Here is a 24,866-nt window from a genome sequence, read left to right as displayed (position 1 = left end):
CAGCCACACTGCGAACCAATAGGAGACGACATCACACTGCGAACCAATAGGAGACGACACCACACTGCGAACCAATAGGAGACGACACCACACTGCGGACCAATAAGAGACGAGACCATACCGCGGACCAATAAGAGACGAGACCATACCGCGGACCAATAAGACGTGTCTTCGGGTGTCACGTGGTGTCGTTTTTTTGCGCCTCAAAACCTTTTTCCAGCTTGTGGTTAGCAGTCTTAGCTGTTTGTGCTCACTTCTAAATGGTGCTGTGAAAGTGTGACAGTCTGGGTTTCTGTGGAATACAATTTAAGTCAATATTTATGGAATTATTTTGCCTCCATATTCAGTAATTCAGAAATATATCATGTTACTTGGTAAGTAGTGCTACTATATCCTAATTAACGTTACGACTTCAATCACTGGGGTTAATGTAACTATTTTAAGTAGCTTGGCTACACAGCTAACCTAGTTACCTGACTTATTGTACCTTTTAAATACACAATAACGGCCACTTTGTTTAGTTTAGACGCCTGAGCAAGCTAGATAGGATTAGGTGGGAGTAATTATGCTGTCTTCCAAACTGTAAACTTTCACGCGGGGTTATGAATAAAAACATTGTTCTTTATGAGTTAAAGTCCAGGAGACATCATTTGGCAGCTAGTTATGGTCCCTAAATATACTTTAGTAACTTTAAAGCTACTAAAAATGTCTAATGGCAAAAGTTTGTTTGTGTGTGTGTGTGTGTGTGTGTGTGTGTGTGTGTGTGTGTGTGTGTGTGTGTGTGTGTGTGTGTGTGTGTGTGTGAGGGGTATTACGGATATGTTAATCTACAGTACTAGCCAGGCTTGTTTGGTATGACAATATTTTTGTCAAGCTTTTTCAAATGACGATAAAAATCTTTGCATATGCATTCCTCGCAACCTGCAGACCTCATGTAGAGTCAAAACATGCACAGAACTCAAGGAATGGATCAGCCTACTCATTCTTCATGGCTCCTCCAAGCACAGAAGACAGCATGCCTCTAAGATTCACTTCAAAGATATTACCCAGAGTCACTGCACTGCTATGCAGAGTTTTAACGTAATGTGCGTAGACGAAACAAAGCCACGTCATGAAGAATCTCAACGGTTTGAGATTTCTTTTAACAAACAGACAAAAAGGTCAGATATAGACATATACAGTGGACGTCTGTAGTCTATACCACGTCTAGACTATGCGACGTAAGGCGTTTGCCGTCTACTGCTCCGGTGTTACTGATGTGACTAATGTGACCAGCTCACGTGTGTCTTTGCTCCTGTCCCTGTTCTCCTGCAGTGTGGCCGTCTCACCACCAGGAGGGCGGAGGCTGCATCTGCACCTGAGTGGTCTTCACAACAAGCGGCCGCTGGGATGTTCCGCCAGAGCGTGAACAAGCGCTCCTCCGCGGACATCACTCGCCTCTCCCAGACCGGCACCGGACCCGTGACGTGTAGCCCATCTAAGGCGCCGGACATGGGCCGCAGCTCTGCCTCTAACCCCCTCAGCGCCGTGGGCCTGGGGGACCTTGCCAACGCCCCGGGGGCCGACCCGGACTACATAATGCAGCTCGTCAGTGACGTGCGAAGGTTCGCGGATGTGCTGCTCAGCCTTAAGGAGGCCTTCCATTGCAAAGGTGAGCTGAAGCTTTGCCGTGTTAACGAGCTGAAGCTTTGCCGTGTTAACGAGCTGAAGCTTTGCTTGACGACACGCTGGGTCAGTCTCTCCAAGTCGTCGAACAATATGCTTGTGGCAGATTTGAATATCTGGATTATTTTTCTCTATACTTGAGGCTTCATGGCAATAATGTTGGTTGGGTTCATTTTCATCATTGCAGGTGTGATTTTGCTCCTGTGAAGTATGTTGAGCTCAACAGGTACTGAGGGCTGATATCTCCCTGTAGGTATGACTGCAACGTGCCGCGACTGTCTGACTCACCTGTCCAGTCCCGCAGAAGAATTCTTTCATAATTTGTTTAAATTATATACAGTGTGCGATACAGAATTTCAGTCTGCGAATTGTCAGGTGGAATCTGTATTGACTTCTGAGTCATTCAGATAGACATTCCTTTTTCAACAGTGGTGACAGAGAAATGAGCACAAGCTTTTAAAATCTTTTGTGTGTGTGTGTGTGTGTGTGTGTGTGTGTGTGTGTGTGTGTGTGTGTGTGTGTGTGTGTCCGTCCGTCCGTCCACAGTTCCTACTCGTAAAATGATGTGATGCACACTAGGTCCACACCCAGAGAAATGTCACTGCAAGTGAAGTGATGATTTTGAACCGTGTGGCCCTAATCCTAATTCACAACCTTGGTGGCCCAAGTTTGACGTTTTCATATTTTGACATTGTTCCCTCCTGCTGTTTATGGACACTGGTTGGGTTATGCGGGACACATGTGAATATTTACTTTCCCATCTAAGAATAGCGGAGAAACGGAGTCCCAAGTCCACGCTGGGATTCCTGGAGCTTTTCCTTTACTGGTGTTTATGGGAATGCTGCTGTTGTTCCTCTTTTCATTCACCACCATAAATGGTCTGTTTATCAACAAAGTAGATGGAGCAGTTACAGGGCTTGAGCTTTGACTCGCCGATAATGAAACCCTCTATTGAGGAATGACTGTCATTCATGTTTTTATGAAGAGTTGGGTGATAATTTTGACATTTCAGATAAATTATTCTGGAGCAGTGAAAACCTCTAAAAGAGTAGCAGTTTTAAACATGGAATTTACTAGTGTCCATCTGAAAGAATTGGGGGGGGGGGTGAAGAGTTGAAAGGTTTTTTTTTTTTTTTAATTAGCTCCCCGCAAGATGCATTGTGTAGTGTGTCCTGCTTCGTGTGATTACAGTTTTGACCTTTCACCCTTGTTCTGTTCCATCTCCACCTGCTCCCCGGAGCAGGATGTGATCGCTGACCTGTTCAACGGTGAGATGGAGCATCTCGTCAGTCCTTACACACCGCCCTCCATCCAGCCCCGTTAGCATGTGCAGCTTGTGAGACCAGCCAGAAGAACTGTGTGCGCTGTAGCTTACTTCTAAGGTTCAGTCTGCGCAGCCTCTGTTATTACAGCCGCATTGATAAAAGGTCTGGAGGTTTCCTAGATACCGGGTCAGTTTTACACATTCAAAGTTGGATTAGCATGAACAACTTAAAAAAATTGCAAAAACAGGTCTTCAGTTCGTTTTATTGGTTATACTAAAAAGTTGAATGATTGTTGTGACTGAAGTCTTCTTCAGTGAATCCTTCTTCACATTCCCCACATTCCAGCGGAACAAACGTTCGCTTGTTGCTCAAGCGCCTGTGAACGTCTGTTAATAGGTGTAGATGGAGCGGTTGCAAGTGTCTTTTACTAGTTGTTCCTATAGCACCTGCCAGTGACCGTTACTGGGCGTTGGAGTACTTGTGAAACCTTTAGCTTTACGTTTCAACCGCTCTGCCTTTGAAGACCCAGTTCTGTCCAGAGCGGCTTTCGGTTGTTCGTTCCAGGCTTCGTTTTTGTCAAAACACGAGAAGGATTTCATCCCACCTTTATTTTCTTTGCCTCATAATAGAGATGTTTTACTGTAGTCCAATACTCCCCTGATGGCTTCGTATTCAGCTGCACGCGTTTGGTCTGGACTCTTGGGTTGGACTGCTGAATTTTTAGGAATTCTTTGTCCAGATTGAAAGCAATTTCAAAAAGATCATTTAGTGTATGGTTGCCACCGTTCTCTGTACTTAGAACTGGTAATAAATGTCATGGTTATGATCGAGGGGTACAGTTGTCTGTGAGTGACGCTGCACATCTGTGACGTCGTGTGCATTGTGGGAAATGGGATACGTTTAGAACGATGCACGTTATTCCTTCAACCTTATTCTTCTGACTGTTTTTGTTGTGCTCTTCCTTTGTGGGTCTTCAGGGCCATGTGTTTAGTTGTTGAGGCGTTCTTCAAGCGTCTTCCCTGATCACGAACGACCTTCTCTTGCGTGATCTTGGTTTCTTTCACGCTCCTTTAAGGACTGATCTGTGGATTTTTGGCGGTTCGGTGAAGGATGGTAATTCTGGGAGAGGGTCGGCGTGCCACCCGTCCCACTCTCGTTCACGCCACGCTGCCTCGCCCGCCAACGCCTGTGGCCTGTACACCCAAGGGTTCCTCACGCTTGGCTTTGCCGCCGAGAACGAGCGAGGTGCTTCACGCTGGGCCGTAACTTCCCCCCCTGAGCACGAGGGATGTTTTTAAGCATGCCTGTGGTCTCAGAACATTTTCCTGGGGTGTGGATTTATAGCACAGAGCTGACTGACCCCTCAAGTTTCGCCTGAAGCGAAGTTAGTAGCGGCCAAACTTCGTGGGCTCGGAAATAAACACGAAACCCCAGCCAGCTGATGTGAATTATTACCAGAGGGTGGATTATGAATAAAGCTTGGCCTTATAAAGACCGGAGATTTCTCATGTTTAGTTCCCAAAGGTGATGACCTAGACCGTATATAGAATTTGTTTCTGTAATGCAGTATTGGTATACTTGAGAGGGCCTCGTTGAGTAATGGTGGTATTATTAAAGTATGAAGGGTAATTAAAAGTGTATGGACAGTTTAATTCAGTGTTTTGGCTTATATAAAATCATATCCCAATCTGTCCCAGCAATGAATAAGCATAAGGTCACGACCCTGGGTTGACCCCGAATTCTTCTCCAAAGTTTATAGAGTTTGAGGAGCAGTAAATTCTACTTTCTGGCAGTAAGGTGATGGTGGGCTGAGATGGAGGACAGAGAGACCCAACCCCACCACATCCTCGTCAGGAACCTACGCTCGCCTCGTTTCAAGGTTTCCAATCGCGTGGCGTCGTTCATGAAATAAAAATAAATAATAATCTCTGTTGCCATAACAAAAGCGAGCCGGTGCGTCTGAGTGATTCCTGGAGTGTGGCTTCAGTCGGGTTGTCTTTCACTGGCAAGGGTGGCTCGTAACTAAAAAGTTTTCTTTGTTTTCATTTTTGAAGAACATGACGTTATTCTCTGAAAGCATTGCATAAGCGTAGCAGTCATCTAGGAGAACCCACAGGTCTCGGTGTGTTTGTAACCAAAGCACAACTGTAGGAACAGGGCAGGTTTAGACTCGTCTGAACATCACCTGGCAGCCACACAGGAAATGCCACCATGTGGTTGCGTACTCCTGTGGCCCTCACAAGCAGTAGTGACATTTAGTTTGATCCGCTCTTTTAAACACCGGTTTGGACACTCGTCAATGTCTGTGTTAGACATTGAAGTATTCTGTGGCGAGATTATGACTCGATGATGGGAGATTGGTGGAATTTGCACTCTTCTGTCTCCAAGTGACAATGTTGGTCTTATGGTGAACTTGATATCCTGGTCGTGTGTGTGTGTGTGTGTGTGTGTGTGTTTTACTTTGAGAGTCTTGAGCTATACCGTGTGACTAGTAACTGCATGTCATCTGTTGGCGTTGTGGAGCCCTCAGGCAGAGGTGGGAGTTTGGGAGTGTTACCCCCCCCCCCCCCCCCCCCCCCCTTCCTGCTGGGTCTATACATCCAGTTCCTCACACACAGTTACTGTTACTCACTAGATCTTCCATATCAAGAGCTGTATGTGTTTGGGGCTAATTCCTAAACTGAATCCTCTGTTGAACCAAATGTAAATAGTGCCAAACAAGGTGGCCTTGAGGAAAATCCCAGAATCCTTGATGGGAGGAACAAGGGCCTGTGGAATGTAATCCACGTCGTTTGTAAATAAATGTACGAAATGCTGTTTTTTTTGTTTGTTTTTGCACCGATATGAGGGCCCTTCATACGGGTCCAGCCTCAGCCAAGATGAGAGAGGGGCTCGTTGACACCTGGGTGAGATTGTTAAACGGCCCTGGGCTGGCCAGTAGTGGAGAGGCTGTTTGAATACAATACACGTGAGCCTCTCTAGAATTACCTACAGCACAACAATGGCCGTCTGGATCAGCCAGTGCTCAAGTGGGGGTTTCGCCCCACTGTTGTGACAGCATCCATGCACACTGGGCCCCATATTACTCACAGTGTGTCTGCTTACTCACTGGTTATGCTGGTCCTTCAGGGCTATGGAACACCAGAGCAGGTCAGCGCCGACACAGTACACGGCTCATGAGGGCATGACGTGCTCCATAGTGGTGCTTGGAGCAAGTGATATTCAGCTTCTTAGCAACCGTGAGGCGTGTCTGAGAGCTAATTTAAAAAACTGGCCATATATAAACAACTGAGCCACACTTCCACACCTACCTGAAGGAAACCGGCCAAGGGTCCAGACCGCCGCGTTTGACCCGTTGACGCTCGGCGTCGACGCTAACCGGGATGAACTCTGGCGGCGGACGCACCTCGGCGGGCTTTTGCGTCCGCTCGCCTACGAGGACACCTTCTAAATCGCAAGAGGAAGCGTCGCCACCCTCCCGTGTGTGTGTGTGTGTGTGTGTGTGTGTAGCCGCACCTGGAGGTTCAGGTGGGGAGACGGGCGGTGACTGCTTCCTGTGACGTGGTAATGGCGGTGTTGGTGTAATTAGTCAGTCATGTCTTCTCGCCAGATCTCTTTAAAGTGTCTCGGGCTCCTCTGACGAGAAACGTACTTCCACTCCTGTGATTACTGTTTCCTGCTGAGAGGGAGTTGCCCCCTCCAGGAGACTCTAAAGACCCCTGTCTTGTGATGGGTAGGGAGTACATGATTAACTATAGTTCCACAGATGGGAACCAAACTAGTGATTGGAGTGATAAATGGTGTGACTAGCGGAGGAACACGAGTGGTCCGCCTCACTCTAAGCAGAAATAGCTTCCTAAATATCACTTCCTGGGAAACGCATTCTTCTGCTTTTATTGCCGGTGATGGATGTGTGTGAAAAATGCACATGTGTATCATGAGTTAAATACTACTATAACCATGTTCTCGGCAAGATGTGGGGCTGTGATTTGTTCCAATTAAGGGTTTTGTTTACTAAAGTACTAGTTTAGGTTGGGGTTAATACATATGTTGGTACATTTGATTCGGTTTTAGTGAAGTTTTTGGGTTCCTGGGTACTGATTTGACATCCTTACAGTTTAAGGCCCTTAAGACTGTATATACAGTAAAAACATTGCAGCTTGGCATGCGTGCCCACCCTGTGAAACCAGCAGGCTCACTCCCAGCTCCCTGCCCCAGCTGTGAGAGCCCTGACCCTGCTCCACGCTCAGCAGCAGCACACGGGCCCCTGGGGCACTGGGCCCACTCCTGGGCGGCCACGCTGGGAGTCTCCGGGCTGCTCTCAGTGCCACGGCAGCCCAGTTTGCACGTCTCCCCTCGACGGCGTGCTGGTTCCAGCACATACAGACCCAGCATGCTCCTGGGCCAGGCCAGCACTACACACGCACAGTAAACAGTTCCTCATCGGGGTTCCTGTGGAAATTCCCAGCATTTTCTGCAAAGCGTGCAAAACATTTTTCTAGTTCCTAAAGTCTTTACAAACCAAACAGATAAGTGAATTGAAACCGCAGGAAGATTTAGAGCCACTGATGTGCGAGAGCTGTGAGCAGTGTACTGATGGTCTCTCTGTCTGTCTGTGTCTCTCTGTCTGTGTCTCTGTCTGTGTCTCTGTCTGTGTCTCTGTCTGTGTCTCTCTCTCTCTCTCTCTCTCTCTCTCTCTCTCTCTCTCTCTCTCTCTCTCTCTCTCTCTCTCTCTCTCTCTCTCTCTCTCTCTCTCTCTCTCTCTCTCTCTCTCTCTCTCTCTCTCTCTCTCTCTCTCTCTCTCTCTCTCTCCAGGCACACAGGAGTGTTTGCGGCACACGGTGCAGGAGCAGCTGTCCGAGCTGTTGCGCGTGCTCAAGTCCGTCATCGGCAAACACCAGACCCTCAACTCCACAGACATCCTCACCGCCGCCGGCACAGTCATCGCCAAGGTCAAAGGTCAGCCCGCCGTCCCCTCCGCTCCCACACTCTCCCTTAAACCACACCCTTGAGTTCCGCACCCCACACCTGAGGCCCCATCGGCCCCGAGACCGTAGCCGTGCTTTCTGGGAAGAACCCTTTCTCCACACTTCAACCACCCGATTGTGCTCAAGGTCCTGAGTGAATAACGCTCATCTGCCCAGGTTCCTCTGCCAGACATGTGACTGTGTATACATGGGTAATTGTGTCCCGTACGCCCACAAGCGCAGACTGGGTTCCTGTATGTAACTGTGGGCCGTGTTGGTCACGGCCAGCACTTCCTTTTTCGGTTTTTGGACACAGAAACAGAGGAAGTCAAAGATGTGTTGGTGCTACTTTTCTGTAACAGTAGTCGTTATCGTTTTCTTGGACGACTCGGATTGCATGTAGCACATTCCTCAGGGGAAACATCATTACGATACCTGGGCACTTGGAGGCTATTGACATGATGTAAGTTTCCCAGATGGGTAGACTTGCATAAGACTATAGACTGTAGGACAGGAAGTCTTTATACATCACGTTTTCATAATGGGGAATTACATGTTTACAAATCTGTTTTCTTCCGTAAAGCCTCACCTAACATTTTACTCGGGCCCTGACCAGATGTGGGAAGGTTTGGTCTTGTGGTGTTGTGGGACTTGGTCAGGGTGTCAGTCTTGTGTTTGGCTGGTCAGGCTAGATTTGGGAGGCTGGCCTTTTGGGTCAGACATTGCACTTTAAAGGCTTTTGACCTCCAAGTGACGTCTTACACCATTACCTATTACTGTGAAGTGCTATGTGAGCGTGGAGCTGTACCACTAGGGGGCAGGTCGGGTGTCTGATTACAGCCGGGCTTTCTTCCCGTTTGTGTCCCGAGTCTTTCCTAGTCAAAGAGAGCAGAGAGAAAGCAGGACCCGGGCCACGCACACCGTTCCATCTTAACGCGCTCCGATCAGCCTTTTCCTCCTTAACTTTGCTTCCTTGAGCAGGACGAAGACGGCTCAGATATTTTTTTTTCCCTCAGCGTTTGGCAGGATGCGTTTTAAGAAACCCCTTTTTCAGACTGTTATCTGGAAAACAGACAGGCACAGAGAGTCATGTTTCATGTTGGTGACATCAAGAGAAATGGTGGTTGACATATTTTTGCTTTCAATTTAGACCTTGTGTTCCCGTAGGCACTTGTTTAAGAATGTGCTCAATTTCACCTTGATGCATTTATATGGGTTCTATAATTAGAGGAGCTGGAAGGTTCTTTAATTAACACCCTGTCATCACAAGCCTTTGATGAAGGAATCTTTAACTGTTTAAAATCTTTGACCTATTTATAAATGACCTCACACTCTGTGTATGATACATATTAAAAGATCATTTATTTTTGTCAATTGGGTGTTGACACATTCTGAAAATTGCTTTGCTTTCTTTAGGCAAGATTAAAATTTTATTTTCATGTAAAATAAGTTGCTATTTGGCAACCGAAGCTAATGTTCCGAGAGCTTCTTCTGATTGTTGTCGTCTTCCACCACTCAATTCCTGAAAAGTATATAAATAAACGAAACCCTCCTGGAAGATCCATCATGTGGCTTTCTGAGGATCCAGACGTCCTCTTTGGCTACTTCAGCCATTTCCCTTATTTGGGTCGCGTAGCTTTGCGCATTGTTGTGGGACTGCAGGATGTCCTCAGGAAGAAGCCGGCGTTCCAGCGCAGGGGGACCCGGCAAGCCACCCCTCTCGCGCCCTCAGAGGCTCGGAGAAGCGCCCCAGCCAGCCACGCAGCGCCCCGTCGCCCTGCCACACTCCTCGGGTCCCGGGGTGGGGAGCGGCCGCCACCAGCCACGTGCCGTCTCGCTCACGGAACCTGGAACTTGAAGTTCAAGCGGTTTATTTATTTCTTTTTTTGACGCTCGTCACTGGCGTTCGTCTTGAGTCTGGGGGGGTGGAAGTGGAAGTAAAAGGCGCCTCGAGAAGGCGAGTACGCAGACGCCAGTGCGGCTCGAGCGACTTCACCCCTCGGCACCGACCCGACCCGGCCCGGTGCCGTTCTCCAGGCCCACGCAGAGGGTGCGAGTTTGCACGGCCGTGGTAAGTCCCGCCCGTCCCGCAAGCGTTTTCCGTGTGCGTCTGGGAGCCTCAAGCTGTGCCAGGGTTTCCTGTGGAGGGGGGAGCGGCGGCTCCGAGACAGGAAGCCTCAGAGTGCGGTGAGTTTCGGCCTGTAGCCCAGCTGCAGCCTGCTCACTTCACCATGTGCATCCTCGCTCTATTATTTCCTGAGGAGAAGGCCTGCAGCCTTTCACAAGAGATTTTCGCTACTTCTTTTGCATGTGTGCGCAGGAACTAAGAGTGACTTAAAAGGGAAATTCACATTTCTTCCTCATACTCCAGTCACAGGAAACTGAAGTGGACAAATGTTGTCTTCGCCGTTTCAAACAGCAGAGCTAAAAGTCTAAAATGGAATATTTACCCTTCAAATACCAAGTGTTGCCTCCCTCGCGCTGGACACGTTAACCTGATGCCACATAATTTAACAGGTAACGGGAATATAAACAAACAAAAAATAGCAGTTGACATTGCGTTGGCTTTCAGCAGGTATTTTCTGTTTATACTTGGTGTTACCGTTTGTACGTTGCATAAACAACTTCTGATTGGTTCTGAGTAGCCAATCGGCTAATTGCTGTGTGATGTCGAGTATTAAAGTTCTATGAAATCTGGGCTATTGTTGACCATCGGGGGAGGGGGGGGGGGGGAGTATTGGTGTCCGTTTCAGCCTTGAGTGCTGTTAAAACGCTCTTAGAAGAACTTCCTAGGAGCACGGACGAACTTGGCTGCGGTATTCATGCTTGGTCTCATTTTTCACAGGCATAAACTTCAAGGAAGTGAGCAAAGAAAACAGAGGCACTGTTTTTGGCGAGATCTACACGTCCATCGACACCTTGGCCTTCACTTTTGGCAATGTGTGAGTAGACCGTTGTAGTGTTGCACCCAGGCAGCTTGGCGCTGTACGGATTGCGGTCTGTGCGGTCTGAGTGCTCTCGGGGTGAGGGTGGCGTGGTATGGACTCTGACTATATAACATTTTCTCTGCCCCCCCCCCAGAGTGTCTGATTTCCTTATGGGAGATGTGGACAGTGGCTGCAGGGCGGGGCTCTCCCTGGACAGAAGAAGCCGGGTGAGTGATCGGCACACGCCTCCCAGAGAGGGCGGGGCCACAGGGGCCTGAGTGGGAGAGCCAAATCTAAGTTCTTCACAGAAACTTGACGATTAAACTGCCTGGACTGTCAAGATTTTTCTCCTATGAATGCCAGCTTGGAACAAGCTTGCTGTCGTACCCATTACTTATAATCAAAATGTTATCCTTTTTTTTTTTATATATATAATTGATTTAACTAGAGATAATGTGATTACTTACCTTAATTGAACATTGAAACATGAACAATTACCGTGTTTGAAATGTGTTCTCCTTCCTTTCCAGTCCTTTGAGAACTTGTCTGGAGATTCAGGAGGCTACAGTGAAGAGAAAGCCGTCCTGGCAGGTAGGGCTGCCACAAACGATTATTGTTATAGTCGAATAATCATCGATTAATTTTTATGATTAGTCGACTAATCGGATCATACATTAATTGGGTATAAAACGCACTAGAATCCAACTGCTATTATATAACCTTCATTAGATTTCAGCTATATGCTAACTAAAAATAAAAACAGTTAAGATCACGGTTAATTAAATCTTTAATGAAATATGCAGCTTGTTGCAACAAACAATTATTTAAATAAGGATAAGGCACTGGTTTAAACAAAAAAATGAATACATTAATAAAATATAATTTATTTTAGGTTTTTCTTTCTTTCATTTGTCTCTGGCATCAAACTTAGCTGCATTTAAATCAAATTACCTGAAACTAAGGAATTATTCACAAACAAAGTTTTGGTCTCACTGACGTTACAGAAAACACATGAATGCGTGCAAAGGCTAATGAAACAAATCGCCATCGCTAATGTTAACTCTTACAGCTATCAAGATGAGTAAGTACTAAGTTATTGCTCCGTTTACGCTAGTTTTAGCAGCTAACTAGCAATTTAGATTACCGATATGACGGTCCCTCCATCATTGTCACAATCAGCCACAACATGCTTCAGGTGCTCGTGCATCGCGGTTGTGCTGCCGTGGAAGGAAAGTTCTGCCTTGTAGATATTGCATTGCACGCTTTTCGGAACCCGACCGCGAAACTCAAAAGTGTGGGATTTTAAGAAAAGTGTGGGATCACGTTTGAGTTCCGTAGCCAGGTCGCCATGATACCAGAGCCTGTCTGCATAACGTCCTGGGATGTCGTCCACTGCCTACACCGGTTTCCACTACTGCGCATGTGTGTCAAGGACAGAAAGGCAGACGCAGCAGTGGAGACTGCCGCAGCAGTTTGGAGAGAAAAAAACCCGACGCATCGACTACTATTTATATAGTCGACATAATCGTGACTAGTCGACTAATCATGGCAGCCCTACTGGTTTCTCCTCGATCACCTCACGTCCGTCTTCTCCAAGCGCCCCCTGCAGGAGTCTCCCCTCAATGGCAGCTGTAGGCACCTACGGGCGTGGGTCTTGGTCAGAGAGCTCCTGAGGCGTGGGAGATGGCGTAGGATGGCCAGTAGCGTGGGCGGTGCGGGCCTTTCTGGACCTCTGACACCACAGCTGTTTCTCATTCTCCCAGAGGCCAGCCTGTTTTTTTTTTTATTTATTTATTTTATTTTTTTGCTTCAAACTCGCATTCTTTGGCTCTCTTGGACATTTTTTTGTTTGGAATGGGAACCATATGTGGCTGGCTGAGTTTGGAGGGAGGATTAAATGGGTGCGCAGCTATCTTGGAGAGTGTGAGCGTGCTGGTGTGTTATGAGAGGCCTCCACACACACTCGTGAGCTCTGTCCTGTGCCTTCGTGGCAGTCCCAGGACGTCGGGTTCCTGGGATGTCATTTGCCTGCTGTGATTTCAGGCGTCCACGTTCACTTAAAGACTTTCACTGTCCTTTCAATATGTAGTGAGGCGTCGTCATTTTGACGCTTATAATGATTGGTAACGAGTCTCGGGGAACTGGGTGGATCAGGGAGCAGCGTGATCTCATGTATTTAATATCGTCATGCTTTCCGTTTATACTTTTGAAGATGAATGTGTGTGTGTGTGTGTGTGTGTGTGTGTTCACCTGAAGAGCCGACCTCCTCCTCTTCTGCGGAGTTGACCCCTGTGGAGAAGGTGGACCAGGTTCTCCTGAGGAACGACACCGGAGTGGAGTCGGCTCTGCTCTACGCCAAGGCCTGGTCCCGATACACCAAAGATGTTCTGGCCTGGGTGGAGAAGCGCCTCAACCTGGGTGAGTTCAAAACGGCGCCCCTCACAGGCTGCACACTGTACCTGGCCGAGTCCCGTGTCTTTAACGCGCTGTCTCCTCTGCAGATATGGAGTGTGCCAAAAGTTTTGCCAAGATGGCCGAGTCGGCCAAGGCGGTAGCCAGTCAGCAGGTGAGCTCCGCCCACGTGAGGTTTGTTCGTCCGTGACCGCAGCCGTTATCCGCCACGTGACCGTTGTCTCCCGTTGTTCACAGGACTACATGCCGTTCAGGGACATTTACGTCTCCACCTTCAAGAACGAGATCGAGTACAATCAGGTGGTGCTCCAGACTGCCGCAGCTCTGCACACCAACCGATTCATACAAGTGAGACAACAGGGCTGCGCAGGCCCGTGTGTGTGTATGTGTATGTGTGTGTGTGTGTGTGTGTGTGTGTGTGTGTGTATGTGTGAGACGACACCTTCACTCGTACGTCCTGCGGTAGCTAATTCAGAAACGTCTTCACTACAGCCGCTACAAGCACGCAAGAACGAACTGGACAAGATGAGGAAGGAGCTGAAGGATCAGTGGCAGAGGGAGCTGAAGAAGATGGTGCGTCTCCACCCAACACCACCTCCCCCTCCACCTGGGCCAGGCCCGCACTGCAGGGGGCCCGTGGTGATGCTGGTGGTGATGTGTGTGTGTGTGTGTGTGTGTGTGTGTGTGTGTGTGTACACAGAGTGAGGCGGACAGTGCCGTGCGTAAGGCTCGTCTCCTGCAGACACAGAGAAGGGAAGAGTACGAAAAGGCTCGCAGCTCCAGCAGCCGCTTGGGGGAGGAGCAACCTGGCACGGGGGGGCGGAGCTTGGAGAAGAAGAGGAGGCTGGAGGACGAAGCTCTGCAGAAGGTGCAGCCATAACCCCACCCCTACCACCCTGCGCTCCTCCCACATCCATAACCCCACCTCTCGCTCCTCCCACATCCCATCCTGACCCCTCCCACACACGAGCTCTGTGCTCAGCCGCCTCTCCCCCCTCCCCCACAGGCCGAGGACGCCCAGGACCACTACAGAGCCTGCGTGGCCGACGCAGGAGGCAAGAAGACGGGCCTGGCCAGCGCCAAGAGCGAGATCCTCACTCAGATCCGCGAGCTGGTCTTCCAGTGTGACCTGACCCTCAAAGCAGTCAGTGCCTCCTCCTCCTCCTCCTCCTCCCTCCCTCACCTCCCTCACCTTCCCCTGTCTGTCCCGCCCTCTTAACGCCCCCGCGTTTGTGCGCAGGTGACTGTGAACTGGTTTCACATGCTGCACAAGCAGACCGCCTCTCTGCCCCAGAAGTACCAAACGCTGTGCGACCAGGCCAAGCAGTACGACCCGGGCCAGTGCTACTCCGAGTTCGTGCACAGCCTCCCGAAAGAGCGCGTGTGGCTGGAGACCCTCTCTCAGGACAGCACGGGACCCTCCAGGACGGGGTGAGTCAGGGCCCTGCGGGTCCCACACAGCACATCAACTCAACAGAATAAAACGTCATCAAACTGCTGGAAGTGTCACCAGCACGGCTAATTTCCCAAATGCTCAAGCATGCAGCTTAATTTTTAAACCTGCGTTCTTTAAGACCCCCCGACCCCCCCTTGAACATGCTTCCTCAGGAAGTGTGATGAAATCTGCAGCACAGGTTGAAGTTGCACTCTTGACATGAGAACTGTGCTGACACCTCATAACGGGCTGGGCTCACCCATCACACTATAAACCAGAAAACTGTTATCTACACTCACCTCGTAACGGGCTGGGCACACCTTCACACTATAAACCAGAAAACTGTTATTTACTTTACACTCACTACGTAACGGGCTGGACTCACCCTACACACTACAAACCAGAACACTGTTATCTAGAATATTTTGTCCACAGTGTGCAAAATGCTCATTTGTTTAATACAGAGAAAAAAATTTAACTTCAGTAATACACCAACAAAATGATGTAATAGCTGTAATAATATTAATAACAGTATTATAACAATCATGTATGTCTGATCTGATACAATCTTCACTACTTTGCAAATATGTATTACAACAGTCTTGTATCTAAAAATGCAGGCTGGATTAAGTCAGCCACACCTCATGAGAACGTGTTCATCACACTGACGTCCCCTGTGTTCGTCTTCCCCAGTATAAACTTCCATAGGAGGTCCCTGAGTAGCACCGCCTCCTCTCCAGGCTCCGCCTCTGCAGGAGACACCCTCGCCGCAGATGAGGTGGGGAGCCCCGCCCACCCGCGCGTCAGCAGGACGGACGAGGGGCGTCCCGCCGGCACGGCAGACGCCCACGGTAAGAGCTGCTGGTTGGTGTGTAGCATGTGAGTCTCGCCCACTGAGATTTAAGATCCTTATTTGAATCCAAATGTTCTGTCGGTAGTTCAGATGGGAGAACGTCTTAAAAAGCTGTGAGGTACCAATCGGCTATGTAAATAATTTTATTGGGAAGTGAAGTGTTTCATAGCTGCAGTTAAAGCACTGAATGGAAATAAAATCATACCTTGCTGTGTTTTTAGAACGTATGATTGCCTATTAATTTGCGTGCTCAATTAGCTACGGTAGAAATAGAGCTTGTGCTGAATCTAAGAAGTATTTATCTTGAATGAAATCTCCTTCTACCGCGTGTCCGCCCCTTCTGAGAGTCTCATCAGCTCTCCTGACTTCAGATCTTTTGTGATTTTCGTGAACCCGGCAGACAACCTCAAACCGCACGGTCTGCAGTCGGGCCTTTTGTTTCCACCTCTTCCTGCTGACTAGCGTTTTTTGTGATTTGCCACCTGTCTGTGTGTGACTGCGTAGCTGCGAAGCTGCCGGGTGGAGGAGGTGGAGGAGGTGGAGGAGGCGGGGGCATGTGCAGCGACTCTGAGAGCGCCGGAGGCAGCAGTGAGTCACGCTCGGTGGACTCACCCACCGCCAGCCCAGGTAGGCTCCTCCCACACAGGCCCCGCCCACCACTAAACACGGCGGTTTGGCGATCTCCGTGTGTGTGTTTGTCTAGCTGCAGCTGCTGTTTAAGTGTGTGTGTGTGTGTGTGTGTGTGTGTGTGTGTGTGTGTGTGTGTGTGTGTGTGACAGGAGATTTTAATCGGAGGCTTCCCAGAACTCCCTCCACTGGCACCATGTCCTCTGCTGATGACCTAGATGAGCGGGAACCCCCCTCCCCTTCAGACAACGGTACCTCTCTTGGGCTGTAGGGCTGCCACAGGCTGGTGGGTGTGTGCTTGTCTGTTGTTCGGTGTTGATCTAGGCTCAGCGTTGCAGCTACAACACTTCCTGTCTCTCAGCTGCCTTCCACACTGCAGGCTATTGTTCCTGCTACCTTCAGAGCCCATTTTTATGCACTCACTTTACAGTTGCCAAAATGAAGGCAGATCAGATTAACCAAAGAAAATAATTTTTGGGGATATGAAATGAATCCCCGTGGTGCAGCTCCACCTCCCACCATCAGAGGTGCTTGAGGAGACGTTAGCTGGTGTTCTGGGGCAACCTGCGGCATGAACAGATTCAGCCCTCTGCACTCTGATGTGGGGAAGAATGATGTAGACTTCTCCAACTCCCCCTCGGTGTTGAGGAGCATAAGCAGCTTTTGCCGGTACTGCTTTGGTCTAGCGTGGCATCAGCGCCGTCGACCCTAAAGCAAAAGTTTTTGAAGCTTCCCGAAACGCTGACTAATCTTGTAGCTAACCGACGCTGTTTCTTCCAGGCATCGTCGAGATGGTCACGGAGATCACCAGCTCCCCCGGACCCTTCCGGAACGTTCTGATGTCCAAAGCGGCGCACACCCACAAGCTCCGCAAGCTGCGTGCGCCATCCAAATGCCGGGAGTGCGACAGCCTGGTGGTGTTCCACGGGGCCGAGTGCGAGGAGGTGCGGCGGTCTTCGTCTTCATCTCGCGCTTCTTCGTCCCCTCCGCGTCTCCTCGCGCTCATCCTCCTGTTCTCATTTACGCAGTGTTCGCTGGCCTGTCATAAGAAGTGTTTGGAGACGCTGGCCATCCAGTGTGGCCACAGGAAGCTCCAGGGCAGACTGCATTTGTTTGGGATCGATTTTGCGCAGGCGGCCAAGAACAGCGCAGACGGTGTGCCATTCATCATCAAGAAGTGCACCTCGGAAATCGAAGGTCGCGCCCTCAACATCAAGGTGAGCGACGGTGTGTGTGTAGTGCATGGGTTAAAGTTCTCAGTCACCACGACTCTCACTGAATCATCAACGCTGGATGGATGACGGCGGTGTCACTTGATTGACTTGAAAAGTTACCTCCCTCCAGCCTTATGTCCAGTTTGTTTTGGTCAGTTTATGTTGTCAACTTGTTTGGTCGTGCTGAAGGCATTAATACTACGATTCAATCGACATAAACATCATACAGGCGGTCCCCAGGTTACGAGGTTCCCGAGTTACGATTTTTCATGGTTACGACACATCTCCCATTTACTGTATAAAGCCTTGTTTGGACCCAAGTGGTTCTGCATCGTAAACGGAACTTGGTGTTTGGTGTGGGCAGCCGAAGAATACATGGTTACGCGTCAGGACGGCGTCAGGATCAGAGACCGTATATATATAAAATTTTTCCCAGTCTTAGTTCTGAGACAGAACCTTTCTCATTACATTTGTACACCCATCTCATGTGTATATATACGGTCTCTGGTCAGGATAGGTGTTGGTATAGGATAACTGCATACAGTACGTTATTTACGTTCCGATTTACACCGAAAATCGATTTAGGGACCGCCTGTATTTCAGACATCGGAAGAGCTTCAGAGGTAGATGCAAGATAAATTCAGTATTTTATCTTTGTTCTGATAAAGTTTAATTTTTATCAGAAATATAAGTGGTTTTTTTTAGCCAGTACATATGATCAGACGATCTGGTTCATCATGGCCACCCATAACTTGCGGCGTAAGCCGTAATACATGAACAAAAGCACACAATTTATGTCCTAATAAACCAACACAAAATATTTATTAAATATTTTATATATTAAAACTAACTATAATCATAATATTTATCATTCTTTTAAAGAATTTGCATAATTTGAGTTGTCTTGTATCCTATAATTTTAATAACAGTAATAAATAAATAATTAATCATGCCTGTTTTTTTATCTAATTGTGTTAACAGAATCTTTAGGTTGCAGCATTTTCACAGAATATTAATAGAAATTAGGTTTTTTTTATTTCACCATAATTATTACCTGACTTCTTTATTAATTAATTTAAAGATTAATTATTAAATATTCATTCGTTCACTCATTTTGAATATTAAAATATATATATTATAGTATAGTATTTGAATTTGTAGTGAAATATAGAAGTTATCGTTATTTATATTGAATAATCTCTCCACTGATCAGACTTTTCTTCATTTAGCTTTAATACAGTCAGAGAAAAAAGCATTTTACTTCCATTTAAAATGTCGTTACTTTTTTATTTCTAAACCAATCTTAACATGGATGATTGTGTTCTGTTTGTATAAAGGCTCTATCCATTGGTGTGAATTTGCCATTTTTGGGCTTTTAATTTTTTTGTAACATTGCCTACCTACTTAAAGCAGGTAATCTTATTGCTTATGTTTTTGCGATAATCGATCTGATAAAAACGAGAGCTTCATACCTCACCATAACTCACCAGGATTCACTAAATTTGAGGAGGACCCACAGATAACTCCATTATATAAACATTTATGTACATTTATTGCTCAGGTGTTGCATTTTGTCGCTTCATAGATTCTCTCTTCTTTCCTTACACAGGCTGTTTAGAATAATATACTTTATAAATGTTTTTATTGTGTAGAATTAGGAAAAATAGAGGCTGTGTCCCAACTACACCACATTTTCAGTAATTGCTGGCATTGTCTTTTGCCAGGAAAATTTTCAGTCAAATGAAAATTTCTTGCTTTAACCCATGGTGTAGTGACATAAGCACAGCGGCAGATTTAACTGGATTTTTGTTGTGTTGTTTGTTGCGTGATGGCTTTTTGTTGTTGTATTTTTTTAAGGGTATTTACCGCGTTAATGGAGCAAAGTCTCGAGTGGAGAAGCTTTGTCAGGCGTTCGAGAACGGCAAAGACCTGGTGGAGCTGTCCGACCTCCAACCGCACGACATTAGCAACGTGCTCAAACTTTACCTGAGACAGGTGCGTTTTACTGCGGAATTCTGAATACCGAACACCTGAATTCTGTTTTGTTTTTTTATTCTGACTGCTGAATGCCGTTTGTGCGCGTTTGCTCTCCAGCTGCCGGAGCCGCTGATTCTCTACCGTCATTACAACGAGTTCATCGGCCTGGCCAAGGAGGCACAGCGCCTGCTGGTGGATGAGGTGGACTCCTCTGGAGACCACCGTCTGGAAGAACAGCCCCGCCTCAACGTGGAGATCAACAGGGTCATCTTCAAGATCCGAGACCTTCTCCGCCAGCTGCCTCCGGCCCAATACAGGACCCTCCACTTCCTCATAGCCCACCTACACAGGTAGAACATTGTTCTAAATCTATATGGCCGTCTCCATGTGGGGGAGCCTCTCTGTGAAGCATAAACTGTTTTATTTGAGGACTACAAAGCAGTTTGATGCCAGCTAAAGCCCCTCCCCCCTCTGCGTCCTAGGGTTATGGAGCAGGCGGAGGAGAACAAGATGACTGCAAGCAACCTGGGCATCATCTTCGGGCCCACGTTGCTCAAACCCCGGCAGGCGGAGGCGGAGGTGTCCCTGTCCTCGCTGGTGGACTACCCCTACCAGGCACTCATGGTGGAACTCCTCATCCGACACCAGCACATGATCTTCGACACCCCGCTGAGCCCCACGTCGCCCACCAGCCCGCCGGCGGCCGGACACTCCCCCGCCTTCCTGCCCCGCCATCACGAGAGGCTCGGCCTGCACTCCCAGTCCCTAGTGGACCTCAAAGAGGCGAGCGAGGCAGTCCGCTACCAGCGAGGGAAACGCTGTGGGTTCCCGCTCCGCGCTAATCTCTGTTTGTCGTTTCTCCCTCCGCAGAGCGCCTGTAGACCGCATCCATCTCTCAGCACCTCCTCGCGTGTGCTGGACGAGGGGAAGGAGAGAAGGGAGGACATGGCAGGTGTGTACCAGAGGAGGGCTTTTTGGAAAGGGATTCTGTAGAGTAACTGGCAACGCCAGTGAGAGGCGCACCTAGGCCTGTCGCGATAATTACATCATCGACTTATACTACTGGGAAATATTGTGCTGGGAAATATTGAACTGGACCTTGAACGTGACGTACAAGTGCTTTAATTCCACCTTGTAAAGGTGTATGAACCCTGCAATCACGACTTTGTTCATTGCGCTGAGGCGCGGTGCACACGAAGTTACAAAATTCGAGAGGTGCACAACCTCGCGAATCGACAGCGCGCGAGGCCCTCGCGCATGGGCGGATCCACAGCGATTACATCATTTTCGCAAGTATAAACCAGGCTTTATAGCCAAAGAGATGCTGCCGTTAAATACGATCGAAAAGAAATCATTTATAAACATGCTGCAAAAATTTGACAAGCAGTATGCACTGCCAAAGAAAACCTTTATCTCCCAAACTGCCATTCCAACCTTATATAATGAAGTGAAAGATGGCATTCTGAAGGAGATTAAAGACATCTCATTTTACTCTGCCACTACAGATATGTGGTCAAGCTTAAATATGACCCCATACATGAGCTTTACAATACATTACATTACTGCAAACTGGTGTAATTGTATTATGCTACTATATTATTATTGTGGCACATTGTCTTAACGCTCCTTTGGGGAGCCCAGAAGCAAGAAAAAATTCTATAATTGCACTTTAAAATGACAATATATTATTATTTATCGCAATAATTTCTAGGACAATATATCGTTCTGAAAATTTTGTTATCGTGACAGGCCTAGGCGCACCCAAAGACTAACATTTGCAAGCCCAGTTCAGTGAAAATCAGGGTTTTTCTTACTGGGTGAAATGCAGACACCCTTAGCCACCATAAATCCTAGTTTAGAAATCTGGCTGTGAAACATCGGTCACATTTGGAGACCACAGCAAACATCTCAACGGTCTTGAGGTCTGTTTTACAGGACTGTCTGCTTCACCAGTGCTGAAGTGGATTACAGAAGGTGCATAAATTACACACAAAGCATAAAATGGAGCCGCTGATCTGTACTGTAAGACCGCAGCCGGCTACAAGACCTCTAGAAATGGAGACATTTATTTCCTCTTTTAAATGTCTTTAAATAGTAGAGGTTTTAGATCCAGTGTCATTGAGACTTGTTAACAATTTAGTGCTGAGGATTGAGGTCCAGCAAAACAATCTCTCTCTCTCTCTCTCTCTCTCTCTCTCTCTCTCTCTCTCTCTCTCTCTCTCTCTCTCTCTCTCTCAGCTGATGGCACTGACGGGCTGAACGGTGTGGTGAGGGGGGTGGAGGTTGTGGGAGGTGCTGGGAGGTCCGTGCTGGGCGTGGCCTCCGGCGGCCGCCCCGTGCAGCTCCGCCCTCGCCGCACGCGCCTCGTCTCTCGCCCAATCAGCATGCCCGTGGACCGGCTACTAAGCGAACGCAACGCCCGGCTGCCCTCGTCCGAGCAGCCCCCGCCGGCCATCCAGGAGGTGACGGAGCAGGGCCCGGCGGAGGGCCGCTCCCCCTTCACCCACACCCACACGCTGCGCCGCACCTGGGACAAGCAGTACAAACACTACGACGTCACCCCCAGGACGGCCATGATCGTGGCCGGCCTCCCCCAGACGGGCTCCGAGGCGGCATCGCCCCCCGGCCCGGCCGGCACCGCGCCCCAGGGCGCCCCTTTCATGGTGACCATCCGGCCCTTCCGGACCTCGAGGCGGGACAGCAGCGGGAGCCAGGGTGGGGACGGGCCCATCGCCTTCAGGCCCCCGCGCACGCTCCATCCGCCACCGGGGACCTTCTACAAGCCGCCCACGGGCCTCCGCGCCAAACCTCCGGACGCGGAGAGGACGGCCACCGCCGTGTCGACGCTTAACGTGACGTTGGCCGCTCCTGTAGCCACGCCGGCCGCGTCTACGGCGAACGATATTACCGCGTCGCCATCGGTGGGAAGTACGCAGGCAGTGGTGGACAACTCGGGGGAGGGGCAAGGGGAGGGGCCGTGGGAGGGGCCAGAGGAAGTGAGCTCACCTGGTCTGTCGCCCCCCCAGTCTCTCCCCTCCAGCCCGGAGGAGCTCAGCCTCGTCGAGGCCAAGGATGCACAGCAGAAAGTGGGAGGAGGCGTGTCCGGGCAGCAACCCGCCCACAGGGAGGCCCACTTTGTATGAACACTGCCTCCTCCTCAGAGTTCCTCCTGGAAAACCTGTTCTGTACACAGCAGAACTACATGCTGACTGTTGTACCCCTGCGGTAACATTGAGTCTTAACGTTAACTGCCACGTAAACAAGTGGCAATTTTACTACTCGAGTGTTCAAGGGCTGTGTGTGACTCGCAATGTGTGTGTGGGGGCTGTGTGTGACTCGCAGTATGTGTATGTGTGTGTGTGTGTGTGGGGTGCTTTTTTAAATTTTTGTCCACAAAAACAGGTCAGAAAAGAAACCAAAAGGCAGTCTTAGCCAACAACTCTCGGATCTTGTTTCCAACACATGGATTAAGTCTAGTCTTGGACAATATTTTAGTGCCAGTGATGAATCTTTGTAAATCCAGCAGTCTAGACGTAGGCATAAATCCGAGTTGGGAACCTGGGGTGTTTTACGAGTGTGGGCACTTTAAACGTCTGCCAACGGAGACCAGTGAGCAGCTACCGCTCCAAACCGTTTGACTAGAACCGTTTTCACTGCGGCATCTGTGTTGTGCTGTGATGCCTGACCCGTCTCCCTCTGTCGTCATGGCACCTGGATGGTGTGAATGCTTGAGGGAGAAAGCTAATAATCTGTTATCTGCCCTGGGTATGAAAAACTGCCTATAAGCAATCTGTGTACAGTGGAGTTTGTATAGATGTATGTAATTTTATGCCAATGTAATCTTTGCAATGCACTTAAAAAACCCTAACATGTCAATATGTAAAGTATATTCTAAATGTATTTTCATTAATTGTTAAAGCCAACTTTAAGTGGAGATGTTGTGAAAAGTCAGTTACTGTTCTTGTCTCCATGACCATGTTTCTTCAGACACTGTGATTTATACGTTTCACCATAAATTACTATTTTTGAGTTTACTTTTTCCCATTTTGTACATTACACATCCACAAATTGCCTCGACAATGCAATCAGCTCCTGAAGAATATGCAACGTGTTAAAATTAAACATCATTGTAACCTGTTTTCTAAAGGTTTCTAAACATTTTTGTGAATTCGTTCTATACAAATCTTTCAAGCCCTTCGAGCTGTCCTAGCTGACAGACATGTGCCTGGAGCAACGAGGAGAGGATTTTGTCTCCTCAAACGAGCCACTCGCCATGCTAAAACTAAAACACAATCTCCCTCTCAGCTCTGACTCAGCCTTTTGCTTGTGGATGTTGATGGCTCCGTGATCACACACGATATCCTCAATTATGACTAACCTCACAGTCTCCAAAACAACAGTGTTTCATTTACATACATAAATTGTTGGTTGTAAAACATGCGTCTCCCCTCCCTGTTGCTCAGTGATCAGGTTGAGTTTGGAGATTAAGACAAGCAGATTAGCTCCGTCACATGGGTTAGTAAGGAGCAGATTTGCAGTCTCGGGTTGCAAAGTGCCATGGACTGACACACTTGATTTATAGCTGTGAAAGCTAGAGGGCTCGAACCTTTTCCAGTGGAGGTAAGGATGATTATCGCTTACTTGATTAAAGACAATAGTAACTTATTCCCTTGAGAGAGTTTGGCCTTCTCTCGCGTAAAAACGGCGAGATGAATCTGCTCCGAGGCGTCGTCTTCCTGTTCCTCGCTGATGGTCATCTCATGGTCGTCAGGTTGGTGGTGTTTGGCAGCAAATATAACACGGGGCTCACATGCCATTTCCTTATCTGTAATTACAAGGAACCTGAAAGTTACAGATGACCACCTCCTCAAGACACAGCCCTCTTTTGTGGGAGCTGCTCAACTGATGGGTGCTGTGCTTGGAGACCGTAACTAGTCAGTTTCAGCTTAATTATTATTTGGGTACAAAGAGCAGTGTAGTAAATAGGCAGCTTGAACAGTCTGAAAAGTATGGCTTTCCACTTTCAGTGAACTCCCTTTGATCTGGTCAGTGCTGCTAGGTGACAGCGGATAGGCCTCAAAAGGCCCCGCAACAGTTTTTCCGATTTAAAATGCGTGCGGCGTTCCTGTGCTAGTGTGCTTTAGCATCTGATCAAACACATTAGTGAACTCTGCACAGTGCAGTTGGACAGTAATGCACACTTACAGCCGAGGTCACGGTGAGCGCACAGAAACACAAGTAAGCATCGTGTCATCTTAGGCAAATTCTGATACCTTAAGCAGCTTATAAATATTCATTAACAGCAAGATGTAATATAAATATTCATATCTCATTTTTTTAACCATATAACGATGTATCATATATACAGCATGAGGTCGAGGGAGGGCCCTTTGAGAGCCCCTCCTCCCTTTATTAACCTCTAACGAGGATGTATTGGTGTGGTTAATGTGTCACTGTGTGTCATTAGGTCTGTCGCCGACGTGAGTTCTGTTTAAGGGGGTCTGGCAGTGAGACATGAACCACA

The 24,866-nt window shown here is 48.3% G+C and overlaps 2 protein-coding genes across 7 annotated transcripts in view; both read left to right on the top strand.

Moving 5' to 3' along the window:
* Positions 1–226: 226 nt before the first annotated feature.
* Positions 227–23,376, top strand: arhgap29b (Rho GTPase activating protein 29b). 6 transcript variants are annotated; one of them, XM_076981880.1, is made up of 23 exons: positions 227–374; positions 1,315–1,651; positions 7,746–7,889; positions 10,743–10,839; positions 10,979–11,051; positions 11,355–11,415; positions 13,081–13,242; positions 13,326–13,390; positions 13,474–13,584; positions 13,729–13,809; positions 13,937–14,104; positions 14,243–14,380; positions 14,477–14,667; positions 15,365–15,522; positions 16,029–16,151; positions 16,307–16,402; positions 16,932–17,095; positions 17,180–17,368; positions 19,223–19,360; positions 19,460–19,692; positions 19,825–20,125; positions 20,213–20,294; positions 21,581–23,376. In XM_076981880.1, exons 2-23 carry the CDS (start codon positions 1,390–1,392, stop codon positions 22,483–22,485), a joined length of 3,942 nt encoding a protein of 1,313 aa, XP_076837995.1. In that variant the 5' UTR covers positions 227–374; positions 1,315–1,389; the 3' UTR covers positions 22,486–23,376. The 6 variants fall into 6 exon arrangements, with proteins under 6 accessions (XP_076837995.1, XP_076837994.1, XP_076837996.1 ...); XM_076981879.1 differs by having other exon boundaries at positions 16,304–16,402; XM_076981881.1 differs by lacking the exons at positions 227–374; positions 1,315–1,651; positions 7,746–7,889 and adding exons at positions 7,903–8,360; positions 10,269–10,414 and having other exon boundaries at positions 16,304–16,402.
* Positions 23,377–24,051: 675 nt separating this feature from the next.
* The window catches only part of abca4b (ATP-binding cassette, sub-family A (ABC1), member 4b), a 30,704-nt gene continuing 29,889 nt past the window's right edge, over positions 24,052–24,866 (top strand). Inside the window, exons 1-2 of the mRNA XM_076982198.1 lie at positions 24,052–24,113; positions 24,810–24,822. Coding sequence (XP_076838313.1) covers positions 24,052–24,113; positions 24,810–24,822 — 75 coding nt within the window. The remainder of the gene's footprint in view (positions 24,114–24,809; positions 24,823–24,866) is intronic.

This window comes from Brachyhypopomus gauderio, chromosome 19 (assembly GCF_052324685.1).
Source record: "Brachyhypopomus gauderio isolate BG-103 chromosome 19, BGAUD_0.2, whole genome shotgun sequence".
NCBI classification, from domain to species: domain Eukaryota; kingdom Metazoa; phylum Chordata; class Actinopteri; order Gymnotiformes; family Hypopomidae; genus Brachyhypopomus; species Brachyhypopomus gauderio.
This window is presented reverse-complemented; position numbering and strand designations above follow the sequence as displayed.